Here is a 26,270-nt window from a genome sequence, read left to right as displayed (position 1 = left end):
GGGTAGAAACTGAAGGAGCACTTTACCATTTTGTGCCTCAGTTTCCCTATCTGTAGAATGGGACGAGTAGCATTTCCTTCACAGGGTCTTCAGGCGGGTCCGTTATGTCAACACGTGTCAAGCACTTACTAAACATGTTGTAACAACGTCTGGCACGCGATAAGGGCTGCACTGTTATTATTATTAATGGCTGCCTTTGTGGTTGTTTCTGGCTGGCTCTGTGAGGCTCTGTCTGCAGGCCCGGCATGTGAATTTGGATCTTGACTCTGGCTAAAAACATTTTTGCCCTCCCCCTCCAGTTCTGGGAGCCTGGAACTATTTGTAGCTCTTTCGCCTCTTTGGTCCTTGTATGGATCAGAGACTGTGTTGGTGGGGGGCGGGGGCATCGTGGACGATGCTGCTGAATGACCCCCAGAACCCCGCCCCCCCAGACACACACACACACACACACACACACACACACACACACACGCCCTCCGCCGCTGTCCATTGCCTGTGGTGCTGAACGCAGAGGGTGGGTGGGAGGCTTGGGCTGCCTCATCCCCCCCCTTCCCCACCCCTCCTCTCTGTAGGCCCCTCCCCTGCCTCCCGCGCCGGCCTCCCTCTCCCCGCCTCCTCCTCCTCCCCTCTTTCCCCGGCTCCGCCTCCGCCCTCTCGGCTCTCCCCCGGCCCCCCTCCTCCCTCTTCAGCCGACTCCCCCTCCCCCGTGTCCCTCCCCCCTCCTCCTCGCCTCTCCTCCTTCTATCCCCTCTCCCTCCCCTCCTCCCTAGCTCTCCCTCTCAGTCTCCAGCTCTTCTCCCTCTTCCTCTCACTCTCTCTCCCTCTGTCTCTCTCTATCGGGCGGAGTCGCCCACCACTGCCAATCCAGTGCTGGGGGAACCTGCTCTAGGCTGTAGCCGCAGGTAAGAGACCCCCAGTGAGAGGAGGGAGGGCTGGGGGGAAGGATGAGCTACCCCAGGTGGGTGGAGGGGGGCGTTCGAGGAGCCGCTTTTCCCTGGGCTCCGTTATGGAGAGTAGGGGGCTGCATATCCTGGATTGCGGGTACCAGGGCCCGAACGCGGAGTCAGGGGCCACCACCAGCAGCCAACATCCTCAGCCCCTCCTGCGCTTCGGGGAGCGTGGCGGGCCGGGGGGGGGGTGCCTCCTGGGCACTGAGGGGGTGCGAACACCCCCGCCCCGTCTGGGGCAGCCCCCCTCCTCGCGTTCTCCGCCTCCGCCCCCGCCCTCCTGTGTCTGGGTCTCGCCTTTCTGTGCCTCCACACCTCTCAGGGTTCTCGGTCCTGCCGAGTCTGCCTGTCTCTGAGTCCCTGACTCCCTCCGTCTCACTCTCTCCATGCCTGGGTCTGGTCCAGCTTTCTGTGTCAGTCCTGGGTCTCTCTCCCTGCCTTCCTCTTTCGCCATCTCTGTGTGTTTCCCTGGGTCTCTGGTCTCTACGCTCTCAGCCTTCCTCTCTGTCTCTCTCCATCTCCGCATGGGTCTTCCTGTCGCTCCCCTTCCTCTCTCATCTCCATCTCTGTCTCCAGGCACCTGCTCCCTGTTCCTCTCTCTTTCCTCCCCTCTTCCTCTCCCTGGTTAACTCTGCCTCCTACACACCTTTGTCTCCGCCCCTGGCCAGAGGAGACCTGGAGGAAGAAGATCCCCCACCTCCCCCCCCCCACCGCCTCAGAGTGGGCTCGCCCGGGAGGCACGGAGTCCCCCAAACTCCGCTCCCTTCCTCCGCCGAGCTCCCCCACCCCATCCTCCCAGTTGGCACCCGCCCATCCCTCCCCTGAGCTCAGAGCTCCTCTGCTTGCCCCTGCCTGATTTCTGGCATCCCGAGGCATTCTCGCAGTCTAACCGTGCCCTCTGTAGTGAAGACCGAACTGGTCCTGTCTTCAGTCTGCCCTCCCATTCCTCTTCCTATTGACGGGACCCGGTCCCTCTTGCCGTCTCACTCCTGTACCTCTTTTGCCGTCTGTCCATTTCGTGACTCATTCATTCTTTGGACAATTACTGAGCCCCTTTCACTGCTCCAGGCAGAGCAATGATAGGTCCTGGGTCGGGCCAGGCCAGTCCTTCCTGCAGTCTTGCCTCCATCCCTCTCCTAGTGTGCCAGCCCCAGACCTGTCTTCCAGAGGGAGTGGAGCTCAGAAGCTTCTCCACTGCCCCTTGAGGGCTCTGGAAAGGGCCCTTCTGAGTCTTGAGGTCCCTCTTCTTTCCTGTTGAGAAGGGGGGCCCCAGAGGAGGTGGGAGAGATGAGAGGTGTGGGGCTGAGCCTGTAGCCCACACTGATGGGGTGAGGCCCTCTAGTGAGTGCCCATGAGGGTCTCTGGGTGGGTTAAATCGAGCACAGGTTAGGAGCCCCGGGCCTCTGTCCTGCCCACGACTTGAAGCTTCTCGACTTGACCAAGCTCTTTGCCCCTCCCGGTGTCAGTTTACCAATGGATATATCACAGCCTGAACACCAAGACTGCGTGTGTCTGTGTGGGATCCCCCCGGGGGTGACACCATGTGCAGGGCTAGGGGGGCGGAGGGACCTGGCTCGCTCAGGGGCAGGAATCGGGAGTGTTTAGAAGGCTGTGTCCCCACCGAGGGGCAGGCAGCAGGCACCCCCTGCCCCTGCCCTGAGCGCTGCTTACCGACAAGAGGGGGTCCTACCTGGCCTGCCAGCCTGACCTCCCCACCCTGCTCAAGCTTGCAGTCCCCATCCTGCAGATGAGGTGTCTGAGGCCCCCAGATGGGGGCGAGGCAGAACTAGGGCACTCCCCACTGACCCAGCTGGCCACCGGCCCAGGAGGGTGGGGAGAGACAGCCCCAGGGACAGATGATGCCCGCCATCTGCCCTCCGGAGTCCCACCCTGGCCTCCACCTGATCCTTTTGCCCCTGGATACCCAGCTTAGGTTTCAGGGCAGCTGGGGAAACGAGAAAGGCAGAGGCAGGAGTCTCAAGCAGAAGCAGCCCAGCTGTCCCCAGTGACAGGGCTCCGACCTCTTGGTGGCTCATCACACAAGTGTTTATCCAGTGCTTTCTCTCCCTGACTGCTCTTCTCCTAAGGCTGCAGGGAGAGGAAACCAGGTGTTGCAGGAGAAAAAGCCATTGAACCAGGCTGCTTTGCCCAGCTTCGGGGCAAGGAGGGCGGGTATCAGAACACCCACTGGCTGACCCTGGTTTCCCCTGAGGACCGAGGCGGAAAGGACAGGTGGTTGGATGCGAGGCAGAACTTCCCAGGCCGAGGCCCTTCCCTGAGTGAGGGGGTGAGAGGCTATGGATGAATTCTTGACTCCCAGGTGGCCCTGGGTTCTCCTGAAAGCTAGGGGCTGATGAGGAGGGAGGGAGGAGAGAGAGTGAGTCTTTGCTTTGGATCCTGGTGGGTCTGTAATTATGCCTAAGTCGTTGCTAATTAAGGGGCTGCTAATTAGACGTATCATTAGGGGCCTTGCTGAGGGGGTAATTGTGCGGTGGCCCTTTAAGAATCACCCCTCTACCCCGCCTACACACACACACACACACACACACACACACACAGACACTCACTCACTCACTCCTTCTCAGGGAAGTTCTGCCAACATTCTGCCTCCCTCCCCCGGCTCTCAGTCGTGAGGATACCAGTGTGCGTTGGGGGCAGGCTGTGGGCTAGACTCTGAGAAGAACTTTCTCAGACAGAAATGGATGTTATGGGAGAAATGAGGCTGGTGGCCAAGAGAGGGGTCAGGGAGCAGGCGGCCCTGAGGACCCCTCCCTTCCTTTCTGAGGCCTGTTTTATAGGCTACTGGGTTACCACAGCAACACAAGTTTGGGGCGGGGGAGTTGGAAGTCAGGACCACTCTTGGAGAGAGACACTGGGAGCCACAGAATGGCTGCTGGGGGTCACTGGACAAGTTACTAAGCCTATCTGAGCCTTGGTCGGCTCATCTGTGAGATGGCTGGGGACTCCCCAAAGTTGGGAGGGTGTCATTCCGAACAGTGTGGTCAGGGAAGGTGACCTCTTAGTGGAGAGCTGAAGGAGGAGAGGGAGAGGATACGCTGGGAAGAGTGTCCCAGGAAGGAGGAACAGCAGGTGCAAAGGCCCTGAGGCAAGAACTTGTCCAAAGAGCAGGGAAGAGGCAGTGTGGCTGAGGCCAAGTGAGGGAGGGAGAGAGGGAGAGAAATGAGACCAGAAAGAGAACGAGGGGACCAGATTGTGCGAGACCTTGGACTTCAGTGTTTGGAGAGAGACCGGAGCCATGGGGGGCGTGTGGTGCTCGTGGTTCTGATCGGATAGAAAGATGTGAAATGATTTTGCATTTATAAAGGACACCTAGACACACAGACATAGCCACTCAAGCCCAGGACCAGAGGCAGGAAGATAAGGACTGACCCCACACCTACACACGGGGCAAAAAACCAACCTGGGGGTCACGATGTCACGGCTTCTAAGGAATCTCCCACTTCCCAGAGGCCCAGGTATCCTGGAGAGAGACACGTGCTAGCATTGCGGGGCAGAATGTGAGTGAGAGGCCCGCCAGCAGCCCCTCCCCAGCCCTACCTGAGACAGGAAGAACAAAGAAGCACCTATACAGCCCAAATCCCAAGCAGGAGCCCTCCGAGCACCAAATTGGGAAGCATAGGAATCACCGAATGAGTTGAGGGTCCCCCCCAGCACCTTGCCTCACCCACAGACTTACTCATTCTGCGTCCTTCCGTGCCTAGCTTCCCCCTTCCGTGATATGTCTGTGAGATGCATCTGCGATGTTGGCTGTATCAGTTGTGCACCGCCTTTTCGGTGCTGTATAACATTCCACCGTGTGCCTCTTCTGCCCTGTACCTCTCTTACCAATAGGCATCCAGCTTGTTTCAAGCTTTATTATCAATGAAGCTGCTGTAAACACTTGTGTATGGGTCTTTCGTTGAACCCTTGACTTATTTCCCTGGGTACATTCCTGGGAGTGGAATTGCTGAGTCCTGGGATATGTGATGTCAACTGTAGTTTCTCATAGAGGCTACATGTCCATCAGCAGCGCATGGTGCCTTTATCTTTCTATGTCTTTCTCAGCCTCTGCCTAGCACAGAGAGAGTGTCTCTTTGTGTCCCTGTCTCTGAATCTCTGTCTCTGTCTCTCCTGGTCTCTCTCCTCCCTCTGTTAGTCCCCAGCTTCTCCCCCATTCTCCGCCTGCAACAAGCTCTGACTCCTGAGCAAGAGGGAGGAGGGGTTTGCTCCCCTCACCCAGACTTCCTCCTCCTCCCCCACAGGACCCTGCCCCCCTCCATGGCTCCCCTGGCCTTGGTGGGGTTTGCACTCCTCCTGGGGACTCCGCCATGCTCAGGGGCGGCCACCCCGACCCCCTCCCTGCCACCTCCCCCAGCCAATGACAGCGATGCCAGCAGTACAGGGGGCTGCCAGGGCTCCAACCGCTGCCAGCCAGGGGTCCTGCTGCCCGTCTGGGAGCCCGATGACCCGTCGCTGGGGGACAAGGCAGCCCGGGCCGTGGTCTACTTTGTGGCCATGGTCTACATGTTCCTGGGTGTGTCCATCATCGCCGACCGCTTCATGGCCTCCATCGAGGTCATCACATCCAAGGAGAAGGAGATCACCATCACCAAGGCCAACGGCGAGACCAGCGTGGGCACCGTCCGCATCTGGAACGAGACAGTGTCCAACCTCACCCTCATGGCCCTCGGCTCCTCAGCCCCAGAGATCCTGCTGTCTGTCATTGAGGTCTGCGGCCACAACTTCCAGGCGGGCGAGCTGGGCCCGGGCACCATCGTGGGCAGCGCTGCCTTCAACATGTTTGTGGTCATTGCCGTGTGCATCTATGTCATCCCGGCCGGCGAGAGCCGCAAGATCAAGCACCTGAGGGTCTTCTTTGTCACCGCCTCTTGGAGCATCTTCGCTTACGTCTGGCTTTATCTCATCCTGGCCGTCTTCTCCCCGGGTGTGGTCCAGGTGAGCAAGGATGCACGGGCATCTCCTGGGCGCATGTGTGTCTGCACAGTCCAGAGGGGTGGCCTCCTGGGCTTGGAGAGTCAATGCCTGTGTTTGCCGAAACGCATGCTCACATCACCCACTCCAGTGTTCTTGCCTGGAGAATCCCAGGGATGGGGGAGCCTGGTGGGCTTCTGTCTGTGGGGTCGCACAGAGTCGGACACGACTGAAGTGACTTAGCATAGCATATGCTCACATCTGAGAGGGCCACCGGGTACGGTTGTCCAGGTCGTGCATTGCACAAAGGCATTGGGCCAGAGAGGGCAAATTGGGGCTGGAGTCTGGTGGGTATTCCCCAAGCCAGGTCTGGATGGCATTGCAAACTCTGGAAAGAGCTCATCCATGCAGAACCAGATGCCATTTTGTAATATGCCCATCTGGAAATGGCATCTTTGAACTCTCTCAAGGGTGCCATGTGTGCTAACAGAGTCCTAGTGATCCGTGTAAGGCATGTGACAGTCTAGTCAGGTATTTGCCAGGTATGGTCACGTGTTTTCCTATACTCCCTGCCTTTCGCATAATTTATTTCCACTTTTGCAACTAGACATCCCCCATTTGCATAATTCATTTTACAGTTGCAGAATCCAGCCCTGTGTTTTCTGACAGTGCTAATTGATTTGAGTAACTTGGTGCAATTTGCATAGTTTGCCCATGGACTTTGTATCTGCATAATCTAGCTTTGTGTTTGCCAGATATGCAGTCGTGGTTTACATAGTTCAGTCATTATTAATAATTGATTGCTGACGTTGAGATAATTTATACCACTTCACTGTAATTCATACCCATATCGAGTCCAACCTAGGCATAAACCCAGCCCACTGAAAAGACCACTTTGCATAATTTATTCCAATAGTAGGAAAAAAATTTAGAACCATAGCTGCATAATTTACACCCACATTCACATAATCACTTGCCTCTCATTTATCCAGTGTCTTAACGGGCCTATTGCTTAGTCTCCTTTAAAACGTTCGCCTAATTTATTTCCCACAGCCCCACGATTGCCACCTACATTTGCATAATTTATTCATGGGCCTGGCTTAATTCTCTCACACATATGCATAATTTATTTGAGGCTACCCAGGATTCCTTTATCCAAGTGTATAATCTACTCAGACATATCTGTCAAGTTTTGCCAGCTATAGTTTCTTTCCAGGAAAGATCTAAAGTTAGAGGTATAAATATTCTTTGCAGATGTTATCTAGGCAGGAGGAAGGAAGAAACCACAGTGAGGAAAAGAGGGAGGTGGAGCACCAGAAGACAGGGATGAGGGAGGAAGGGAGACGGTTACTGTGACTGACTCCTGACTGTGGTGCTGAGTTTCCTGGCTGCCAAGGTGAAAAGTACAGACTATGCTTCCCATGGTCTCAGGCACTATTTTAAAAAGGATGCTATCCTGACTCAGGTTGTCCCAAGTGATCCGTGACAAGGATTTACACCAAAACTGTGAAATGGATTTTAGACACTGTGGGGAGGAGGTGGGATCGGGAGGGAGGAGGTTTCTCCTGAGAAGGAGCTGGCTCCATCAAAGGGAAGACAGTGTGAAATGCCGCAGGTCTGGGTGCAGAAGTGGTTCTGGAGGATCCCTTCTGGAGTAACACGGAGACCAGACTTCTGGAATGCTTTCATGAAATAACCGAAAGAATGGGCATGAGATCAAGATGATGACAGTCCCTCCTAGATGCTTTGAACGGGGGCAGGGAGGAGATGGGTCTGGCTCAGAGTTTTCTCTGGAAGTGCTGTGTGACCTCAGGCAAAGCCCATACCCTCTGGGCCTCGGTTTACACATCTGAACCATAGAAGGGGTTGGACTAGACCGTTGGTTCATCTTCTTTAAACAGTTTTATGTGTTGGCTGCACTGGGCCTTCTTTGCTGCGAGGGTTTTTCTTTTACTGCACAGAAATGGGGGCTCCTCTCTAGTTGGGCTTCTCAATGCAGTGGCCCCCTCTTGGTGCAGAGCACAGTCTCCAGAGCACAGCTTCAACAGCTGTGGTGCATGGGCCTAGTCGCTGCGAGGCGTGTGGGGTCTTCCCGGACCAGGGATCGAACCCATGTCTCCTGCATTGGCAGGCAGATTCTTTACCACAGAGCCATCAGGGAAGCCCTTCTTCTTTACATGAGGTCCTCTTTTTTCATTTCTGATTTTAGCGAGGCTCTCTTTTTCTTCAATCCATTAATTTGACTGCAGCACTCAGGATCTTTAGTCGCAGCATGCGAACTCTTAGTTGTGGTATATGGGCTCTAGTTCCTTGAACTGGAATTGAACCCAGACCCCTCTGCATTGGGAGTGCAGTCTTAGCCCCTGGACCACCAGTGGGTGCCCTCACAGGCAGATATGAATCTATTAGAATCACCTTTTGTTTACCTGCAGGGAAGAAAGCAGATCTCAGGTGTTGGAGATCTCGCTTCTGATTAAGAGAGAATCGCCCACAGCGTAGACACTGGCCAGTTCAATGAGTGCAAGGCAAGAGCTCATTTTACAGCTTGCGTGGAAAATTCAGTTTCTTTTCACAAACCTGCCGGTGGCTTTGTGTGGTTGTACTATTTCCAAGTCCAGTTTTTTTCTGAACCAGTAAACACAGCAACAAGGGGCTGTGCAATGAGAGCTTAAAGATATTTTCCCTACCAGGCTCATTTTAAAGATACCTCTGGGGCCATCCGATTTGTAAATGCTCTTTAATCTTCTCTTCCTTATCTTTGATGAGAAAGGTGACATATGCATCTTTACATGAATATTTCAAGGAGAACTGTCAGGTATTGGTGGATGTTTCCTGTGTGTACCTTCTGCCAGACCATGGACAGCCTGAGCCGCAGAGTGCAAAGAGCTCAAGATAATAGTAATATAGTGACGGTACTATAAAAGTAGAGACAGTGCATGTGGGCTTAGCCGTGTCTGAGTCTTTGTGGTCCTATGGCTTGTAGCCGGCCAGGCTCTTCTGTCCATGGGACTCTCCAGGCAAGAATACTGGGGTGGGTTGCCATGGCCTCCTCCAGGGGATCTTCCTGAGCTAGGGATCGAACCCGGGTCTCCTGCATTGGCAGGCGGATCAACCACCGAGTCACCTGGGAAGCCCACTAGTAATAACGATCACATTAATTTCACATTTTGTCTATCTTCCACGTATCAGTAACTGACAAGGCTGAGTGCTAGGAGTGCGTGAGCTCATTCAGTCTTGGAACGTCCTCATTTTACTTATAAGAGCCTGGGCATCCCTATTCTAGAACCGGGGTCTAAACTCAGCCTTGCCCTGTCTCTCTGGGGAGGTAGCATGTAAACATGAGAACTTGCTTTATGAGGCTGTCAGACGATGAGCCAAACTTGTGCCTCTTTTAGAGTCAGAGTCCAATCCCTAAGGGCCAAAAAAATCCTACGGAAGGAGAATCTGGCAAAGGCTGTATTCACTGGGGGTGGGGGGGGGGGAGGAGTTGGAGGAAAGGAAGAGGGCAGACCCTGGGTGATGGGTGGAGTTTGGAGAAGTGGAGGCATCTCGGGTGAGGAGGGGCGGAGGGGCAATGAGGTGGGAGAAAAAGATGGAGAGAGAGACCAGCACTGCCCCTGGACAGGGGCTGGGACCACAGGGTGGGGCGTGTCCCTGACTTGGTGGTGGCTGAGGATGTCTGTGTTCTTTGCACTTGAGCAGCGTGACAAACGGTGGGTGGATGGATGGATGCGACCAAGGGAGAGAGAAAAAGGGTGAGGGCAGGAGAGACATAAAGACATAAAGAGAGAAGCCGGGGGTACAGGGAAGAATCTCATAGGAGAGAGAGGTAGGTATCTAAAAAAGATATAAAAGACAACGGAGACAAGGAGACAGGGGCCACCAGAAAGGAAGAAACGGAGGAGGAAAGATAGACAACCAACTGACATAAGGACTTCTCCGGCGGCCCAATGGCTAAGACGCGGAGCGCTGCGGTGCAGGTGGCGTGGGGTTGACCCCTGTCAGGGAACTAGATCGCGCATGCTGCGACTAAGACCCGGTGCAGCCAAATAAAGAAATAAACATTAGTTATAAATAAATAAATACCTTTACAGCTTAAACAAACAAACAAACAACAAGCCAGCTGACATAGAGAATGAGACTGGAGGCAGGGAGAAAAAGAGATAAGGACCAACCTAGCCAGAAAGATGGGGAAAGGCAGGGAGAAGCAGAGACGAGAGCCAGAGAGAGGGAGAGACACAGATGGAGGGAGAGACAGAGACACAGAGAAACGGGGAGAGGCTGAGATGAAGAGAGACAGGAGGCAGAGACAGCAGGAAGGCCGGATGGGGAGAGATTCAGAAGAGGAGCTCGGGTGAGGGCAGGGACCCGGCGCTGCGGAGGTTGGCGGCGGGCGGGCCGCGAGCGCGCCCCCTGCCGGCGCGGCGATCCTGACCCGCGCGGCCGCCCGCAGGTGTGGGAGGCGCTGCTGACCCTCGTCTTCTTCCCGGTGTGCGTGGTGTTCGCCTGGATGGCCGACAAGCGGCTGCTCTTCTACAAGTACGTGTACAAGCGCTACCGCACCGACCCGCGCAGCGGCATCATCATCGGCGCCGAGGGCGACCCCCCCAAGAGCATCGAGCTGGACGGCACGTTCGTGGGCGCCGAGGCGCCGGGCGAGGTGGGCGGCCTGGGCCCGGGCCCCGCCGAGGCCCGCGAGCTGGACGCCAGCCGCCGCGAGGTCATCCAGATCCTCAAGGACCTGAAGCAGAAGCACCCGGACAAGGAGCTGGAGCAGCTGGTGGGCATCGCCAACTACTACGCGCTGCTCCACCAGCAGAAGAGCCGCGCCTTCTACCGCATCCAGGCCACGCGGCTGATGACCGGCGCGGGCAACGTGCTGCGGAGACACGCGGTGGACGCCTCGCGCAGGGGCGCCCCGGCCGACGGCCCCGGCGAGGACGAGGACGACGGCGCCAGCCGCATCTTCTTCGAGCCCAGCCTCTACCACTGCCTGGAGAACTGCGGCTCCGTGCTGCTGTCGGTCACCTGCCAGGGCGGCGAGGGCAACAGCACCTTCTACGTGGACTACCGCACGGAGGACGGCTCCGCCAAGGCCGGCTCGGACTACGAGTACAGGTGGGTCGCCTGGGGGCGGGTGGGCAGGGAGGGCTGGCGGTCCGCGGGTCACAGGCTCCGCCGTCCGGCAGCCTCCAGGCTCCTCCGTCTCCTGGCTGCGTCTGGCGCCCATCCTTACTTTGCGATGGGCCGACTTGCTGGATCCATTCATTCATTCATTGCTGAGAGTCTACTTTGAACCAGGTACTATTCTAGACATTTGGCACAGGCTGCTGGACAAGACGGACAGCGTGGCTGTCCACTGACCACCGTGGGCTCCTGCTCCCAGGTCCATGATACATCTGTGCCGTCCTGTGCTTGACGCTGCTCTGCGTTCCTTATCATAGCTCCATACCACGCCACTATTAAAGTAAAAAAATATTTTTTTAATGAGTATTTTTCTTGGCTGCACTTGGCCTTTGTTGCTTTTGCAGGCACTGTCTCTAGTTGCAGCTCACAGGAGCTACTCCTGGATGTGGTGTGCGGGCTTCTTGCAGTGGCTTCTCTTCTTGTGGAGCACAGGCTCTAGGCGCTCAGGGTTCAGTAGTTGCAGCTCGAAGGCTCAGTGGTTGTGGCACATAGGCTTGGTTGCTCTGGGGCATGTGGAATCTTCTTGGAGGGATGAAACTCATGTCCCTGGCCTTGGCAGGTGCATTCTTACCCACTGCGCCACCAGGGAAGTCCTAAAAAAGTTTATCAATCACCTACTACATGTGCCAGGTATACCTCTGTGAACAAGATGGCTTAGGTCCCTACCTTCAAGTTGCAATAAAGTTATAAACTATGAAACATACAAAACCATCAGGTGATGGCAAGTGCTGTTGGGGAAAACGAAGTGGGGTCAAGAGGAGAGACGGTGTCCTCACTGCCTCTGGGTCTTTGGTTCCACCATAAACCCACCCGCCTTCTGAGCCCTCCTGTGTCTCCCTGCCAGCCCCTCTCCTCACCCCTCTTTGAGCAGAACTGTGACCTTAGCCAGCTATTCCTACTGTGCACCTACTAGGTGCCAGAAGTTTTTTAAAATTTTTGGCTGAAATGTAGACTTACAATATTGTGTTCATTTCCACTGTATAGCAAAGTGACTCAGTTATCCATATATATATTCTTTTTTCATATGCTTTCCATTATGGTTATCACAGGACATTGAATATAGTTCCCTATGCTATACAGTAGGACCTTGTTTTTTATTCATCTGCCATTCAGATTTTTTTTTAAGGGTTCAACATAGACAAGTAAACAAGGTAATAACTTCTGTGTCCTCATGGGACCACAAAATTCTTTATGTATTTGTGCAATAGATCTGTCTATACCACACTCTTTCAAGAATTATAGGTTTACAGTATGTTTTGTTAACTGATGTGCAAGTCTCCCATGCAGTTCAGTTCAGTTCAGTCACTCAGTCACGTCCAACTCTTTGAGACCCCATGGACTGTAGCACTCCAGGCCTCCCTGTCCATCACCAACCCCCGGAGTTTACTCAAACTCATGTCCATTGAGTCAGTGATGCCATCCAACCATCTCATCCTCTGTTGCCCCCTTCTCCTTCTGCCCTCAATCTTCCCCAGCATCAGGGCCTTTTCAAATAAGTCAGTTCTTCCCATCAGGTGGCCGAAGTATTAGAGCTTCAGCTTCAGCATCAGTCCTTCCAATGAATATTCAGGGTTGATTTCCTTTAGGACTGACTGGTTTGATCTCCTTGCAGTCAAGGGATTCTCAAGAGTCTTCTCCAACACCACAGTTCAAAAGCATCAGTTCTTTGGTGCTCAGATTTCTTTATAGTCCAGCTCTCTCACATCCATACATGACTACTGGAAAAACAATACCTTTGACTAGACAGACCTTTGTTGGCAAAGTAATTTCTCTGCTTTTTAATATGCTGTCTAGGTTGGCCATAACTTTTCTTCCAAGGAGCAAGCGTCTTTTAATTTCATGGCTGCAGTCACCATCTGCAGTGATTTTGGAGCCCCCCAAAATAAAGTTTCTCACTGTTTCCATTGTTTCCCCATCTGTTTGCCATAAAATGATGGGACCAGATGCCATGATCTTAGTTTTCTGAATGTTGAGTTTTAAGACAACTTTTTCACTCTCCTCTTCCACTTTCATCAATAGGCTCTTTAGTTCTTCTTCACTTTCTGCCATAAGGGTGGTGTCATCTGCATATCTGAGGTTATTGATATTTCTCCCAGCAATCTTGATTCCAGCTTGTGCTTCATCCAGCCCAGCTCTTGTGGTTTCCTATAATAATAACATGTACCATGTGTCTTTTCTGTGCCAGCAACGAACCTGGGCAATGGAGACCAGCAATAAATGAAAGACGTAGAAATCCCTGCCTGTTCTAACACAGCTGACACTCTCTTAGGAAAGACAGGTCATTAGAAAGTGCACCTTCAGTGTATTAAAATATCAGTGGTGTGAAGAGTAAAGAAAAATACAGCAGGATACAGGAGAGAGCACTGATGGCTGATCTTCTCATAAGTTTCACTTACTAAGTTGAAACCGAACTGTTCACATCTTTGTTCTGTCATCCTGCAGCATGGGACCCCTTTGGCCACCCATGACCTCCTCCCTCCATCCTTTCCCCTCATCCCACATCTCTAGCCTCCTTCGACTGAAGAGAAGGCATTCACCATGTGAGGGCCTGCAGTCAGCCCGCCTCTTCATCCTTCCACTCCAACCCACACCTCTGGTCTGCACTGCCCTCATCAAAACCCCAAGCCTTTGCAAAAGGAAGTGAGTACAGGTATCACTTGCTGGGATCAGAGGCTGCCTTCTCACCTGCAAATGACCTCGGGAAGGAGATGTTTGAAGTGAAGGAGTAAATGCTGCTCAGTGGTGGAGCCAGAGCTAGGAAGAGTTGACACCTTTCCCTATGTCTCTGCTCTCCCAACCCAGCTGATAGTCACAGGCCTGGCATCACTTATCAAGGCAGGTTAGGTCTAGGGCTGGGAGGGAGGACATGTAAGTTCCAGCCCCAGCTTAGCCCTGCCCCCTGTTCCTGGGGTAAGTTCCTGCCTCAGTCTGGGCAGGTAAGGCTGTCACGTACAGTTGTTGAGGTTGTGCACTGCAAAAGAGCAACATGTCTAAGGAAGTGCTATTCACATAGTGGACACTGTAGAGTTCTGTGTCTATGGCGACAGTTCCAGATTCATGGAAAGAGTGTCTTGAAGAAGGGATACCTTTTTCTAACTTGCCCGCAGGCATCACTAGGCTCGGGTGGTTCTGTGGGGTTTTAGTTTCTCCAAATTAATAATGACCTCTATGACCCCCAAATGGCACAGCTCTTCCAAGATTCTGAGATTTAAGCCTCTATAATCCTAACACACTAAGGGTCAAAGGTTTTAAGATTCCAGGATTCCAAGGTTTTAGTATTCTAATCTGTACCCCAGCCCATCTCTGATCTGATGGTTCTAAGGTTTTTCATCTTCTCAGATTTTGTGCATCCACAAAATGAGTCCTGGGAACCTAGCCTTCTATGATTCTGATACCTGGTTTCTAAAATCCCCATGTTCTTTTTCTCCCCAGCTTTTTATTTTGAAAAATTTCACACCTGCAGAAGGGCTGCAAATATATAGCCTGGTGAACCCTTATATAACCTCCACACAGATATTCACCAATTGTGCCTATTTTGTCCTGTGGGCATTCACGCTTTTCAATATATAATAATAGATTTTTTGAGGTGCTACTTTACTTTTTAAATTTTTTTGAGTATAGTTGATTTACAGTGTTGTGTTAGTTGTGGCTGTACAGCAAAGTGATTCAGTTATACATATGCATATATCCATTCTCTTTCAGATTCTTTTCCCATGTAAGTGATTACAGAATATTGAGTTCCCTGGGCTATACAGTAGGTCCTTGTTGATTATCTCTTTTATATATAGTAGTGTGTCTACATTGATCCCAAATTCCTAATTTATCCCTCCACCCCCCCCCCACCTTTCTCCTTTGGTAACCATAAATTTGTTTTTGAAAAAAAAATAATAATGGTGGCACTTTATTAGGGTGAGGTGCAGACAGCATGACCATTCACCCATCAACAGAAGCATGCATCTCCTAAGAATAATGACATACTCCCACATCATCCCAACACAGTGATCACACACAGGACATTTAAGATTGAGTCCGTATTATGACCCAGTCTACAGTCCACGCTTGCATGTCCCCAGTTGCCCTTGTCTAACCCTTTATAGCTGTGTTTTCACTCCCTCCCTCTCTTCCCATCTGATCCAGAAACCACTTGGCATATTTGGTTGTCATGTCTCTCTCGCCTTCTTCAATCTGGATCACTCCCTCGGTCTTTCCGTGACTTTGGTGACGCCAACACTTTGGTCTGAATTTTTCTTTAGGCTGTGCCACATGGCATGTGGGATCTTAGTTCCCCAACCAGGGATCGAACCCACACCCCCTGCACTGGAAGCATCGAGTCTTAACTATTGGACCGCCAGGGAAGTCCCACTCTGATACTTTGGCAAATGATAGGCCACTTACTCGAACAATCTTCAGTGTGGCTTTGTCTGATATTTCCTCATGATTAGATTCAGGTGATGCACGTTGGCAGGAATCCAAATGTCCTCAGGGCATCACGCCAGAAGGCACATGATGCCCGTGTGCCCCTTTACGGACAATGTCCAGTTCCCCTGTACTAACTCAATCCTTATAACACTACCACGAGGAAGACAGGGTTACTAACTCCATTTTACAGATGAGGAAACCGAGGCTCCGAGGGCTGCTGAGTCCTAACTGCCCAAGACCACACAGCTGGCTCAGGCAGCTCGGAGCAGGTTGGCCTGCCTTAGCTACCATGGACAGCGCCCTCTGAGCTGAGGGCTGCAGCCACAGGAAGCTCTTATTGCCTCCATCCAGGTCTTGCCATACAGTTCTACCCCTGCCAGAACCCTGGGGTCTCTCTACCTCCCCCACAGAGGAAGGGAGGGGTAAATGACAGATTTTTGACATTCGTTAACACCCCAGAGTCATTACTGTCCCGCCCAAGTTTCACCCTGATGAATCTCTTGGCCTCATTCCCTCCTCCAGCCCATTATACAGCATCTCGCTTGTGCTTTAGCAGCTTACAAAGCCAACACTCTTTTAAACCTAAGCCAGTTGATGTCCTTCCTCTCCTCGGAGGCCTCCATGGCTCTCCTCTCACTGGAGTAATAGCCAAAGTCTTCACCGTGGCTCACCAAGACCCCATGACATCTCCCCCTGGTCCCTCAGTCATCCCATCTCCCACCCTCTCCCTCTCTGCTCCCTTGGATGCGGCCACACTGGCATTCCTGATCTTCCTCAAGCACTCCTGCCCACTGCTGCCTCAGGACATTTGCACTGGCTGTTCCCTTTACAGGAACAGTCTTCCCCAGATCTCCTCCACGTGGCTCCCTCCCTCAGGCCTCTGCTCAGATGGCACCCCCGCCCCCAGACAAGCTTTCCCTGACCACTTTCACACAGCTCCTTCTCTGCACTCTCTACCCTTGTTCCTTTATTTTCTCCACATAGCATCATCACCACCTGACTTCATATGTTTTATTACTCATCTCCCGCCCTGGAAGAGAAGCTCCACCAGGGCAGAGATTCTTCCCTGATCTGGTTTTGCTGCTGTTTCCCCAACACTACAAACAGTGCCTGGCACACAGCAGATGCTCACTACCTGTCTCTTGAGTGAATGGACTGTAATTAAGCCCTGAGATGTATAAGTGCCACTGTGATGTGGCTGTGCCATGGGGCTCTTCCAGTGTTCCCAGCACCACTGTTCCCATGTTCCCACGCTGAAAGCATGTGTCGAATGACTGAATGATGTCAAGTTAAAGACCGTGGATTTTCTCCTGGGGATATCTGGGAGCACAGAATGGTTTTTATGGGAAGTATGACAATGTCAGTTGTGGGCCCTATGTCCCTGTTACTCCAAGTATGGTCCATGTTGCAGAATCATTAGGGTCCTTTGGGCGCTAAGTAGAAATACACAGCCTTGAAACCCCGGAGCTACTGAACCACAGTCTGCATTTTCACAAGATGTCCCAGAGAATTCCTGTGGACACTGAGAGTCAAGAAGCATGGCTGTGAAACACTCCAACCTCCCTCTCCACCCTAAGATTTTGCATGTACTGTTCCCTCTGCCGGGAGGTCTCCTCCCCACTAAATCTTCTCCCATGACGCCTGCCTTGATCTCACCTTCATCACCTGTTTTATGCCCCTCCCCTGCCACTACTCCTGATGAGTTCCATGGTGGGAGGGAACCCCTCCATGGTTCTTGTTCTCCCTCTGCATCTCCTGCTCGGGAAAAGCCCGCCTTCATGCACCCTCGGTATTGTTTGTTTCACGTCTGTCCACCATCATACTTGTAAGTTCTTCGGGTGATGCGGCCCCCTCCTCCAGGAAGCCCACCCTGAACCCTCCCCCCACCACCTCCCCGGCCCACAGCCCTGAGAGCGACTTCACCCCTTTCTCTCCCCGCTCCTCCACCGCAGCGAGGGCACGCTGGTGTTCAAGCCGGGCGAGACGCAGAAGGAGCTGCGGATCGGCATCATCGACGACGACATCTTCGAGGAGGACGAGCACTTCTTCGTGCGGCTGCTGAACCTGCGCGTGGGCGACGCGCAGGGCATGTTCGAGCCCGACGGCGGCGGGCGGCCCAAGGGGCGGCTGGTGTCGCCGCTGCTGGCCACCGTCACCATCCTGGACGACGACCACGCGGGCATCTTCTCCTTCCAGGACCGCCTGCTGCACGTGAGCGAGTGCATGGGCACCGTGGACGTGCGCGTCGTGCGCAGCTCGGGCGCGCGCGGCACGGTGCGCCTCCCCTACCGCACGGTGGACGGCACGGCGCGCGGCGGCGGCGTGCACTACGAGGACGCGTGCGGCGAGCTCGAGTTCGGCGACGACGAGACCATGTGAGCGCGCGAGCCCGCCGGCCCCTCGCGGGGGAGACAAGGCGCCCGCGAGCCGGGCGGGGCCAGGCCGGGACGCGGTCCGCACGAGGGCGGGGCCTGGAAGTGGGCGCGGTCGAGAGTTGGCGTGGCCCGAACTCGGGCGAGGCCTCCGAGTGGGAGTATCTCGGAGAGGCGTAGTTTTGGAAAGGGCTTCCCTGGTGGCTCAGATGGTAAAGAATCTGCCCGCAATGCGGGATACCGGGGTTCGATCTCTGAGTCGGGAAGATGCCCTGGAGAAGGGAATGGCAACCCACTCCAGTATTCTTGCCTGGAGAATCCCATGGCGAGAGGAGCCTGGAGGGCTAGAGTTCATGGGGTCGCAAAGAGTCGGACACGACTGAGCGACTAACACACACTCAGTCTTGGAACGGGGTGGAGATTTGATGGAGCCCTGGAAATGGGGAGGCCTGGGGAGGCGGTAGAGCCCAGAAAAGGGGTGGGACGAAGGAGAGAAGGGAGGTGACTGGAGTGAGGAGTGGGGTCAAGATGTTGGCGGGTCCTGCTCGAACTGTGCTGGTTTGGGGAGAAGAGAGTGGGACACCGGGAAGAATGGCCAAATAAGGAGAGAGGAGAGGAATTAGGGTGGGGCCTGGGCAGAGGGACGTGGCGAGCTTAACCGGTGAATGGAGGAGTGTGCCCTGAGGTCCCTTTCGATTCCGTGGAACAGAGAAGGGGCAGGGCCCAAGGATCTAGGTGGGGTTTGAGTGGTGGTTGTTCAGTCGCTCAGTCGTGTCTGACTCTGCGACCCCATGGACTGCAGCTTGCCAGGCTTCCTGTCCTTCACTGTCTCCCGGAGTTTGCTCGAGGTCGTGTCCATTGAGTCAATGATGCCATCCAGCCATCTCATCCTCTGTCACCCTCTTCTCCTCCTGCCCTCAATCTTTCCCAGCATCAGGATCTTTTCCAATAAGTTGACTCTTCGCATCAGGTGGCCAGAGTATTGGAGTTTCAGCTTCAGCATCAGTCCTTCCAATGAATATTCAGGACTGATTTCCTTTAGGATTGACTGGTTGGATCTGTTTGCAGTGCAGGAGATTCTCAAGAGTCTTCTCCAACGCCACAGTTCAAAAGCATCAGTTCTTCAGCGCTCAGCCTTCTTTATGGTCCAAATCTCACATCCTGTACATGACTATTGGAAAAACCATAGCTTTGACTATACAGACATTTGTCAGCCAAAGTAATGTCTCTGATTTTTAACATGCTGTCTAGCTTTGTCATAGCTTTTCTTCTGAGTAGCAATCGTCTTTTAATTTCATGGCTAGGACGCAAGGCAAAGGCTGAGGACGGCGGAAGAGGGCGTGCGCTAAAGGAGGTGGGCAGGGGGAAGGAGTGGAGCTCTTGGGTAGGGGGAATGTGGGCGAGGCTTTGGGGAAAGCCGGAGTAGGAATATGGGGGGGGGTGGCTAGGAAGAGACACGGGAAAGGAGGGCTGGGATGTGGGAGACCGAGTCTCCGGAGAGGAGCTGGCTAAGTGCGTATGTAGACAGACAGAACCAACAGGCGCACCGGGCACATGCAGACGCTCAAAGTCACTGACACAGAGTCAGGACTGTTCTCAAGCCCAGACACCCGGCCACCCCCTTGAGCAGATGCCCGAGTCCCCCGGTGCGTGTGCCGGCAGCCTCACATCCCGGCTCCCGCCCGCTCCCTGCCGCCCCCGCGCGCCCGTCTGTCTCCCTCCTCCCGCCGCCCACGCTCACCCCACCGAGCAGAGTCCCCACCGCGCCCCCTCCCTCTCCCCATCCCAGCCTCTGTGGCTCGGCCTCCCAGCGCAGCTGCTCAGTGCTCACCCTGCCTCTTCTCGCTGTGCGTCTCTGCGTCTCGCTCTCGGGAGAGTTTGCGTCCATCTCTGGATTTCTGTCTGCAGGATGCAGCTCTCTGACGCGGGTTATATTTCACTCACAGCCTCTCCACACCTTTCCATCTCTCTCTGTTCTGACTTGGGTTGAGGACCCAGAGCACCATTCCAGGCCCCATCGCTCACACCCAAGAGGCAGAGGGCGTGGAGGGAGTTGTCTTTCTGCTCGTCCCAGTGCTACTGGTAGTCTAATCAACTTTTCGCCTGCGGCCGCGGGCTTCCACAGGGCTTCTCCTCCCCTCGCCCCCACGGCTTCCCCAGGCTGGGACACCCTCTGCCCTCCTCCCCCGCCCAGGCTTCCAGCTGTGGTTTCAGGAGACAGAGAGCAGGAGGCTAATTAGCGTTCAGGGAAACACATCCTTTCTCCGATGGGCAGGCGCTAATTAGAGAGGCTTCGAGAAACAGCCAGGCTGGAGGGCTGACCCCAGGCAGGATCAACACGGAGATGGAAGAGAGACGCCCAGAGATATGGGGTAGAAGGGAGAGATGCAAGAGAGAGAGAGAGGCAACCAGATGGGTGAAAGACAGGGAGACGGGAGAGACCCAGTGAAAGAGAGCCAGCGTCGTGGAGAGTGAGAAAGAGAGAGGGCAGGAGCGAGACAGAAACACGCAGACCTAGAGACAGGTGCCACGAGAGATGTAAGCTGAGAGGGGGAAAGAGGGATTTCCCCGGTGGTCCAGTGGCTAAGACTCTGCCCTCCCAATGCAGGGGCCACAGGTTCAATCGCTGGTGGGGGAACTAAGATCCCTCCTGTCACCTGGTGAGGCCAGAACAAAGAGGGAAATAGGGATTGGAGACTGCGATGGAAGAAGACTGAAAGGAATAGAAGTGCGGGGAGGTAAAGAGAGACATTCTTCTCTCTGAGAGAAATCCAGGCAGACTCAGGGGAGGAAGACTCCTGCTGATGCTACAGAGAGAGGAGTTCAGGTCAGCACGAGAGAATGGGAGATAGGATGAGAAAGAGACTGGGTGTGAAATCAGAGCCTGTGAGGGATGGGAAAGTGGAGTTTCCAGTAAACAAGGAGGGCGTGAGGATGGCAGAATGTCAGGCTGGGGAGGAAGGCTGTTTCCTTTTTTAAAAATGATCAATTTTAACTGAACTATAGTTGATTTACAATATTGTGATCATTTCAGATGTACAGCTAAGTGGTTCAGCCATATATATATATGTATCGGAGGAGGCAATGGCAACCCACTCCAGTACTCTTGCCTGGAAAATCCCATGGACGGAGGAGCCTGCTAGGCTGCAGTCCATGGGGTCGTGAAGAGTCAGACACGACTGAGCAACTTCACTTTCACTTTTCACTTTCATACATTGGAGAAGGAAATGGCAACCTACTCCAGTGTTCTTGCCTAGAGAATCCCAGGGACGGGGGAGCCTGGTGGGCTGCCGTCTATGGGGTCGCACAGAGTCGGACACGACTGAAGCGACTTAGCAGCAGCAGCAGCATATATATATTCTTTTCCAGATTGTTTTCCATTATAGGTTATTACGAGATATTGAATATAGTTCCCTGTGCCATACAGTAAATCCTTGTTGCTTATCTATTTTCTATATAATGGTGTGTATCTGTTAATTCCATACTCCTAAAGCTGCTTCCTTTGACTTCAGGAAGCCCTACCCTCATCTAGCTGCAGTTCCTCTTGCTGTCTCCTGCCGGTTGGGTTTCTCCTCCTCTTGGGTCCCGTGAGGACACACTTGTCAGAGTGCCAACTGGTGCGCGTTGTCACTGGGTGTCAGGGGACCACGGCATGTCTGCAAGCAAATGAGTGTCAGAGGTGTGTGTATCACCTTGTCAGTGTGTCAGTGTGTCAGCAGCTGTCTACGTGTGTCAGAGTCTGTGAGGAGCATGTGTCAGGAGACGACTCCACCTGGCTGCAGTGTTTCAGCACCACGGACAGCTCCCAACCCACTCCTAAGTTGGACGCGGGGGCCTGCCATTCTTTCAACCAACAGAAACTTTTAAATGTCTTGAAACCGAGAGTGGGTGAAGGTGGAGGTGCGCGTATGCCCCCTCGTGACTGTCTTGTGTGTCCATCTTTGGGTGTCACTGTGTCCTGGGCGTTCATGTGTTTAGATATGTCTGCATGGTTGAGACCCTTTTGCTTAGATTGTGTCGAGTTTGGCTGTTCCATTCAGTCTCTCTGACACTGAGAGATGGAGATGGGGAGGGGAGAACACGGAGAGAAAGGCAGAGAACTGGGGAGAGACTGAATAAACAGAGACGCCAGGAGGCATAAAGAGTGAGGTATAAGGAAGGAGACTCTACATGGAATCACAGCAGGGGTCCTACAGGTTGGCATTGTTGCCCAGGCTGTGGTGGGGGTGTTGTGCTAATTGGCATCTGGTTCCGTGCGATTTTGCCGCCGCATGGGGAATGGCTGCGGGGTATGATGGTGTGTGGGTGTGGGCGGTGTGATTGGCTGTGCTTCCTCTGCTAGGTGACTGTGTGGGCTGGGTGTTTGTGTTTCTGGGTTCTGGGGCCAAGCCTTGTGGTTCCTACAGCTGAGATAGCTGCTAGTGGCAGAGCTGTGGGTTATTGTGGGGTTGTGGGTCTTCATACTTGGGGGGGGCTTGGTGTACCTGAAGGGGATGGATAACTTCTGGCTGTTTCTCCCCTCCCATTCCCTGGTTGCTATGGCAGCCAGGATGCTGGGAAAATCAGTTAGTGCTCAGTTACCCCTGCAAATGAAGACAACGGGCAGGAAGTTGAGGGTCTTCCAGGCTGAAGAATTTGAGTTAACAGCTGTCTATGGAGGTCACACTATATGCCAGGCACTATTCTGGGCATTGGGGATACAGCAAAGAACATAAATGAACAAAGATTGCTGCCTTGGAGGAACGTGCGTCTTAATCTGAAGAGGCAAATGGCAAACATCAAACAAGATAAACCCATCTGGTGGTGCGGTAGAGGATGATTTGAAACAACAAAGACATGGAGCATGGGAACGGGGCCAGGGGTGCTGGGGTAGGTCCAGGCGTGAATTTCAGTATTAAAAGTGGAGGGAGTGGGTCTCATTGAGAAAGAAGGTAAAGTTTGAACAGGGAACTGGAGGAATTGGGGGAATGAACATGGGGGAACCGTGTTCTCAGTGGAAGGAACAGCCAGTGCAAAGACCCTGAGGCATGAGCAGGCTTGTTACTACATTCTCAGAACACTGAGGAGGCCAATGTTGCTGGGATGAGTGTGTGAGGGGAGAGGGATGAGAGGCCAGGAAGGGAATGAGGGCCAGATTTCAGGGGGCCTTGTGAGTCATTCTCGAGACTTCAGCTTTTACTCTCTGTGAGACGGGAACCATGTGAATGTTGTTTTCTTTTAGGGGGGTTTTCTTGTTGTTGGGGTTTTTTGTTTGTTTGTTTTTTTGGTGGTGCTGGGTCATCGTTGTTGCACAAAGGCTCAGTTCCCCGTGGCATGTGGAATCCTCCCAGGTCAGGGGCCGAGCCCATGTTCCCTGCATTGGCGGGCAGACTCTTAACCACTGGACCACCAGGGAAGTCTGTGTGAATGTTTTGAGCAGAGGAAGCACCCAGTCTAACTTTGGTTTTATCAGGATCCCTCAGGTTGATACTTATTTTGAGTTTTTTAATTTGTTCTTTTTGTTTTGGCCACACCACACCACGTGTGGGATCTTAGTTCCCAACTAGGGATTGAACCCCTGCCCCTGCATTCGAAGTGCAGAATCTCAACCACTGGACCACGAGGGAGGTCCTCAGGTCAATATCCAATACAAACTCGGCAAAGATACGACTCTTTGGAAAAGACCCTTTTGCTGGAAAGATTGAGGACAAGAGAAGGGGGCGACATTGACTCGATGGACATGAGTTTGAGCAAACTCTGGGAGATGGTGAAGGACAGGGAAGCTGGCATGCTGCAGTCCGTGGGTCGCAGAGTCGGACTCAACTGAGCAACTGGACAATAATAGCAGCTTCTTCAGATGTTTCTGAGCTTGTCTCTGTCAAATAGGGATAAGCAGAGAACCTTCCCCCCAGGGTGGCTGTGAGGATGAAATGAGATTACAGAGCCTGAGATGGAGCGAGTGCCCGAGAAACCAATTGGCTAATGGGAGAGTTATTGGTGAGTCATGGGGAGGGGGCCTTATGCTGGGGATTCTGCCTCTTCCTTCAGGAAAACTCTTCAGGTGAAGATAGTTGATGACGAGGAATATGAGAAAAAGGATAATTTCTTCATCGAGCTGGGCCAGCCACAGTGGCTTAAACGAGGGATTTCAGGTGAGGGGTGATGGGTGGGCTGTGGGAAAGGTAAGGGGTCCAGGGTTGGGGGACCTTTGGAGATTCAGTTTTGGAGATTCAGTTGTGGCCCCTTCAAGTTCATGGATCTGAGCTTCCCAGAGAAGATCTCACTTTCTCCCTGTCTCTGTCTCTCCCCAGCTCTGCTACTCAACCAAGGTGAGTGGAGTTACTTCTGGGCTTTGGGAGGGGGGGTCACTGGAGGGAGGGTCTTGGGGGTGGGTCAGGCCTCAAGCTCCCCTCCAGATCAGGTTTGAGGCAGATTGCAGGTGCAATCAATTTGGTGGGACCAGTGTGAAATTGGGGTGACAGAGGCTTAAAGGTCAAGATCATGTTTTGTTTGTAGTTAAGATGGGGAAGAAAGTCCATCATAGAATCTGATGTGGGTTTGTGGTGGCATCAGAGGGAATCAGGTTTGGGGTCGAATAGAACCGGGTTGGGGTTGGGGTCTTGGATCAGTATTAGGACCGGGTCAAATCCCAGGGACGAGGGAGCCTGGTGGGCTGCCGTCTATGGGGTCGCACAAAGTCGGACAAGACTGAAGCGACTTAGCAGCAGCAGCAAAGCTAAAATTAAAACGGATATTGGCTTCTGAGTTTGTGATGGGATCTGATTAGAACTGGGGCCAGACTGAGGTCAAAGCTAAGTATGGAATTTGAGGTGAGTTTGAAGGATTTGAGGGTAGATCTGAGGCCAAGGTCAGAAATTTGGGGTGAGAGTTGGGACTAGGGTCAGGGGCTTGGAGATAGTGACCGAGTAGTTTTGGAGTTGAGATCAGAATTGAGGTTGGGGGTTAAGATTAGGGATAGGCTGAAGATTGTATTAGTTAGGGTAAGTAATACAAGCTGCTGTAAGAAGTAAGCCCACAAATCCCAATAGCTTAACACAATCAAAGTCACTTCTCACTCAAGCATAGTTTTGAGAATGTTCTTGGTTGGTGGGTGGCTTTCTTTTGAGACCTAGGATTGGGTCAGTGCTGGGCTTGGAGCAAAGGGTCAGTATAATATATATATATACATACATATATATATATATGTGTGTGTGTGTGTGTGCTATTTAATCTATATAATCAATATAAATCTATTTTATATATCAATATAAATTTATATAGATAGATAATGTATTTTTTACTATATATAATTATATAAAACCTCTTCCACAGGGTGGTAATGGTGATGGCAGTGATCATAATAAACTAACATTTTTTAATTATTGTGTGCCAGGCATTGTTCTAAGCCCTTCACATGAATTAACTTCTTTAACTCTCATAACCACCTTATGAGATCGGTAGTTATTGTACCCATTTTGTAGATATGAACACTGAGGCACAGTGAGACTAAGGCACTGCCCATGGTCACACAGCCCCTCTACTATATGAACCTCAGAGTCCACCAACCGAACTTCATGGACCAGCGTGTGGGAGCTGGGCCTCTGGTTGGGGAAAGTGGTGGTCAGATGGGAGGTAGGGACAGGCTGAGGAAGCCTTACCAAAGAGGCATCCCAGAGAAGAGCGGTGTTTTCTTTATGGACGGGAAGAGGTAGTGAAGGCATCGCAGGTGCCCTGGAGTCTAACTCCCGCCCCTCACGCTGCAGGGGACGGGGACAGGAAACTGACGGCTGAGGAGGAAGAGGCTCGGAGGATAGCAGAAATGGGCAAGCCGGTTCTCGGGGAAAACTGTCGACTGGAAGTCATCATTGAGGAGTCATATGATTTTAAGGTGATTTTCCGGGGGCCCACTTTTCTGGAGTCTTGCCTGGATCATTTATTTGGGGATCATTAGTCCAAGAGGGCATCAACTATGAGGGTCACAGGGAGGGGCACCCAAGGTCTGAGGGCACCCTCCAAGTCCCTCTGTTAGCACCATGGACAGCACACGCCTCCCTTGTCCCTTCTTGCTAGTAGAACCCAGCTATGGAAAGTTGGGGACCCCTGAGCATGGGGTGTGAGCCTCCATCCCCAGGACCCCTCATGGAGCTGCCCTAAGGTGGTCATGGACCATGGTCTCTCCCTACCCTCTCATCCCCAGAATACGGTGGATAAACTCATCAAGAAAACGAACTTGGCTTTGGTGATTGGGACTCATTCGTGGAGAGAGCAGTTTTTAGAGGCAATTACGGTGAGCGCAGGTAAGTGGGGAGGGAGGAGAGAGGAAGAAGAGAGGGATGAAGAGACAGAGAGAGACATAAAAAGGAGAAGGGAAGAGGGACAAGGAGAAAAGATCAGAGAGAAGACAAGAGAGACACAGGGAAATGCAAAGAGAAAG

General features: G+C 53.0%; 1 protein-coding gene across 2 annotated transcripts in view; it reads left to right on the top strand.

Moving 5' to 3' along the window:
• The first annotated feature begins 5,225 nt into the window (after positions 1-5,225).
• Positions 5,226-26,270, top strand: part of SLC8A2 (solute carrier family 8 member A2) — a 29,814-nt gene continuing 8,769 nt past the window's right edge. For both annotated transcript variants that reach the window (XM_069551083.1, XM_069551084.1), the window contains exons 1-7: positions 5,226-5,903; positions 10,333-10,997; positions 17,438-17,860; positions 23,885-23,988; positions 24,148-24,165; positions 25,600-25,724; positions 26,034-26,133. In XM_069551083.1, the coding sequence (XP_069407184.1) occupies positions 5,226-5,903; positions 10,333-10,997; positions 17,438-17,860; positions 23,885-23,988; positions 24,148-24,165; positions 25,600-25,724; positions 26,034-26,133 (2,113 nt within the window). The remainder of the gene's footprint in view (positions 5,904-10,332; positions 10,998-17,437; positions 17,861-23,884; positions 23,989-24,147; positions 24,166-25,599; positions 25,725-26,033; positions 26,134-26,270) is intronic.

Source organism: Ovis canadensis, chromosome 14 (assembly GCF_042477335.2).
Source record: "Ovis canadensis isolate MfBH-ARS-UI-01 breed Bighorn chromosome 14, ARS-UI_OviCan_v2, whole genome shotgun sequence".
In the NCBI taxonomy this organism is placed as follows: domain Eukaryota; kingdom Metazoa; phylum Chordata; class Mammalia; order Artiodactyla; family Bovidae; genus Ovis; species Ovis canadensis.
This window is presented reverse-complemented; position numbering and strand designations above follow the sequence as displayed.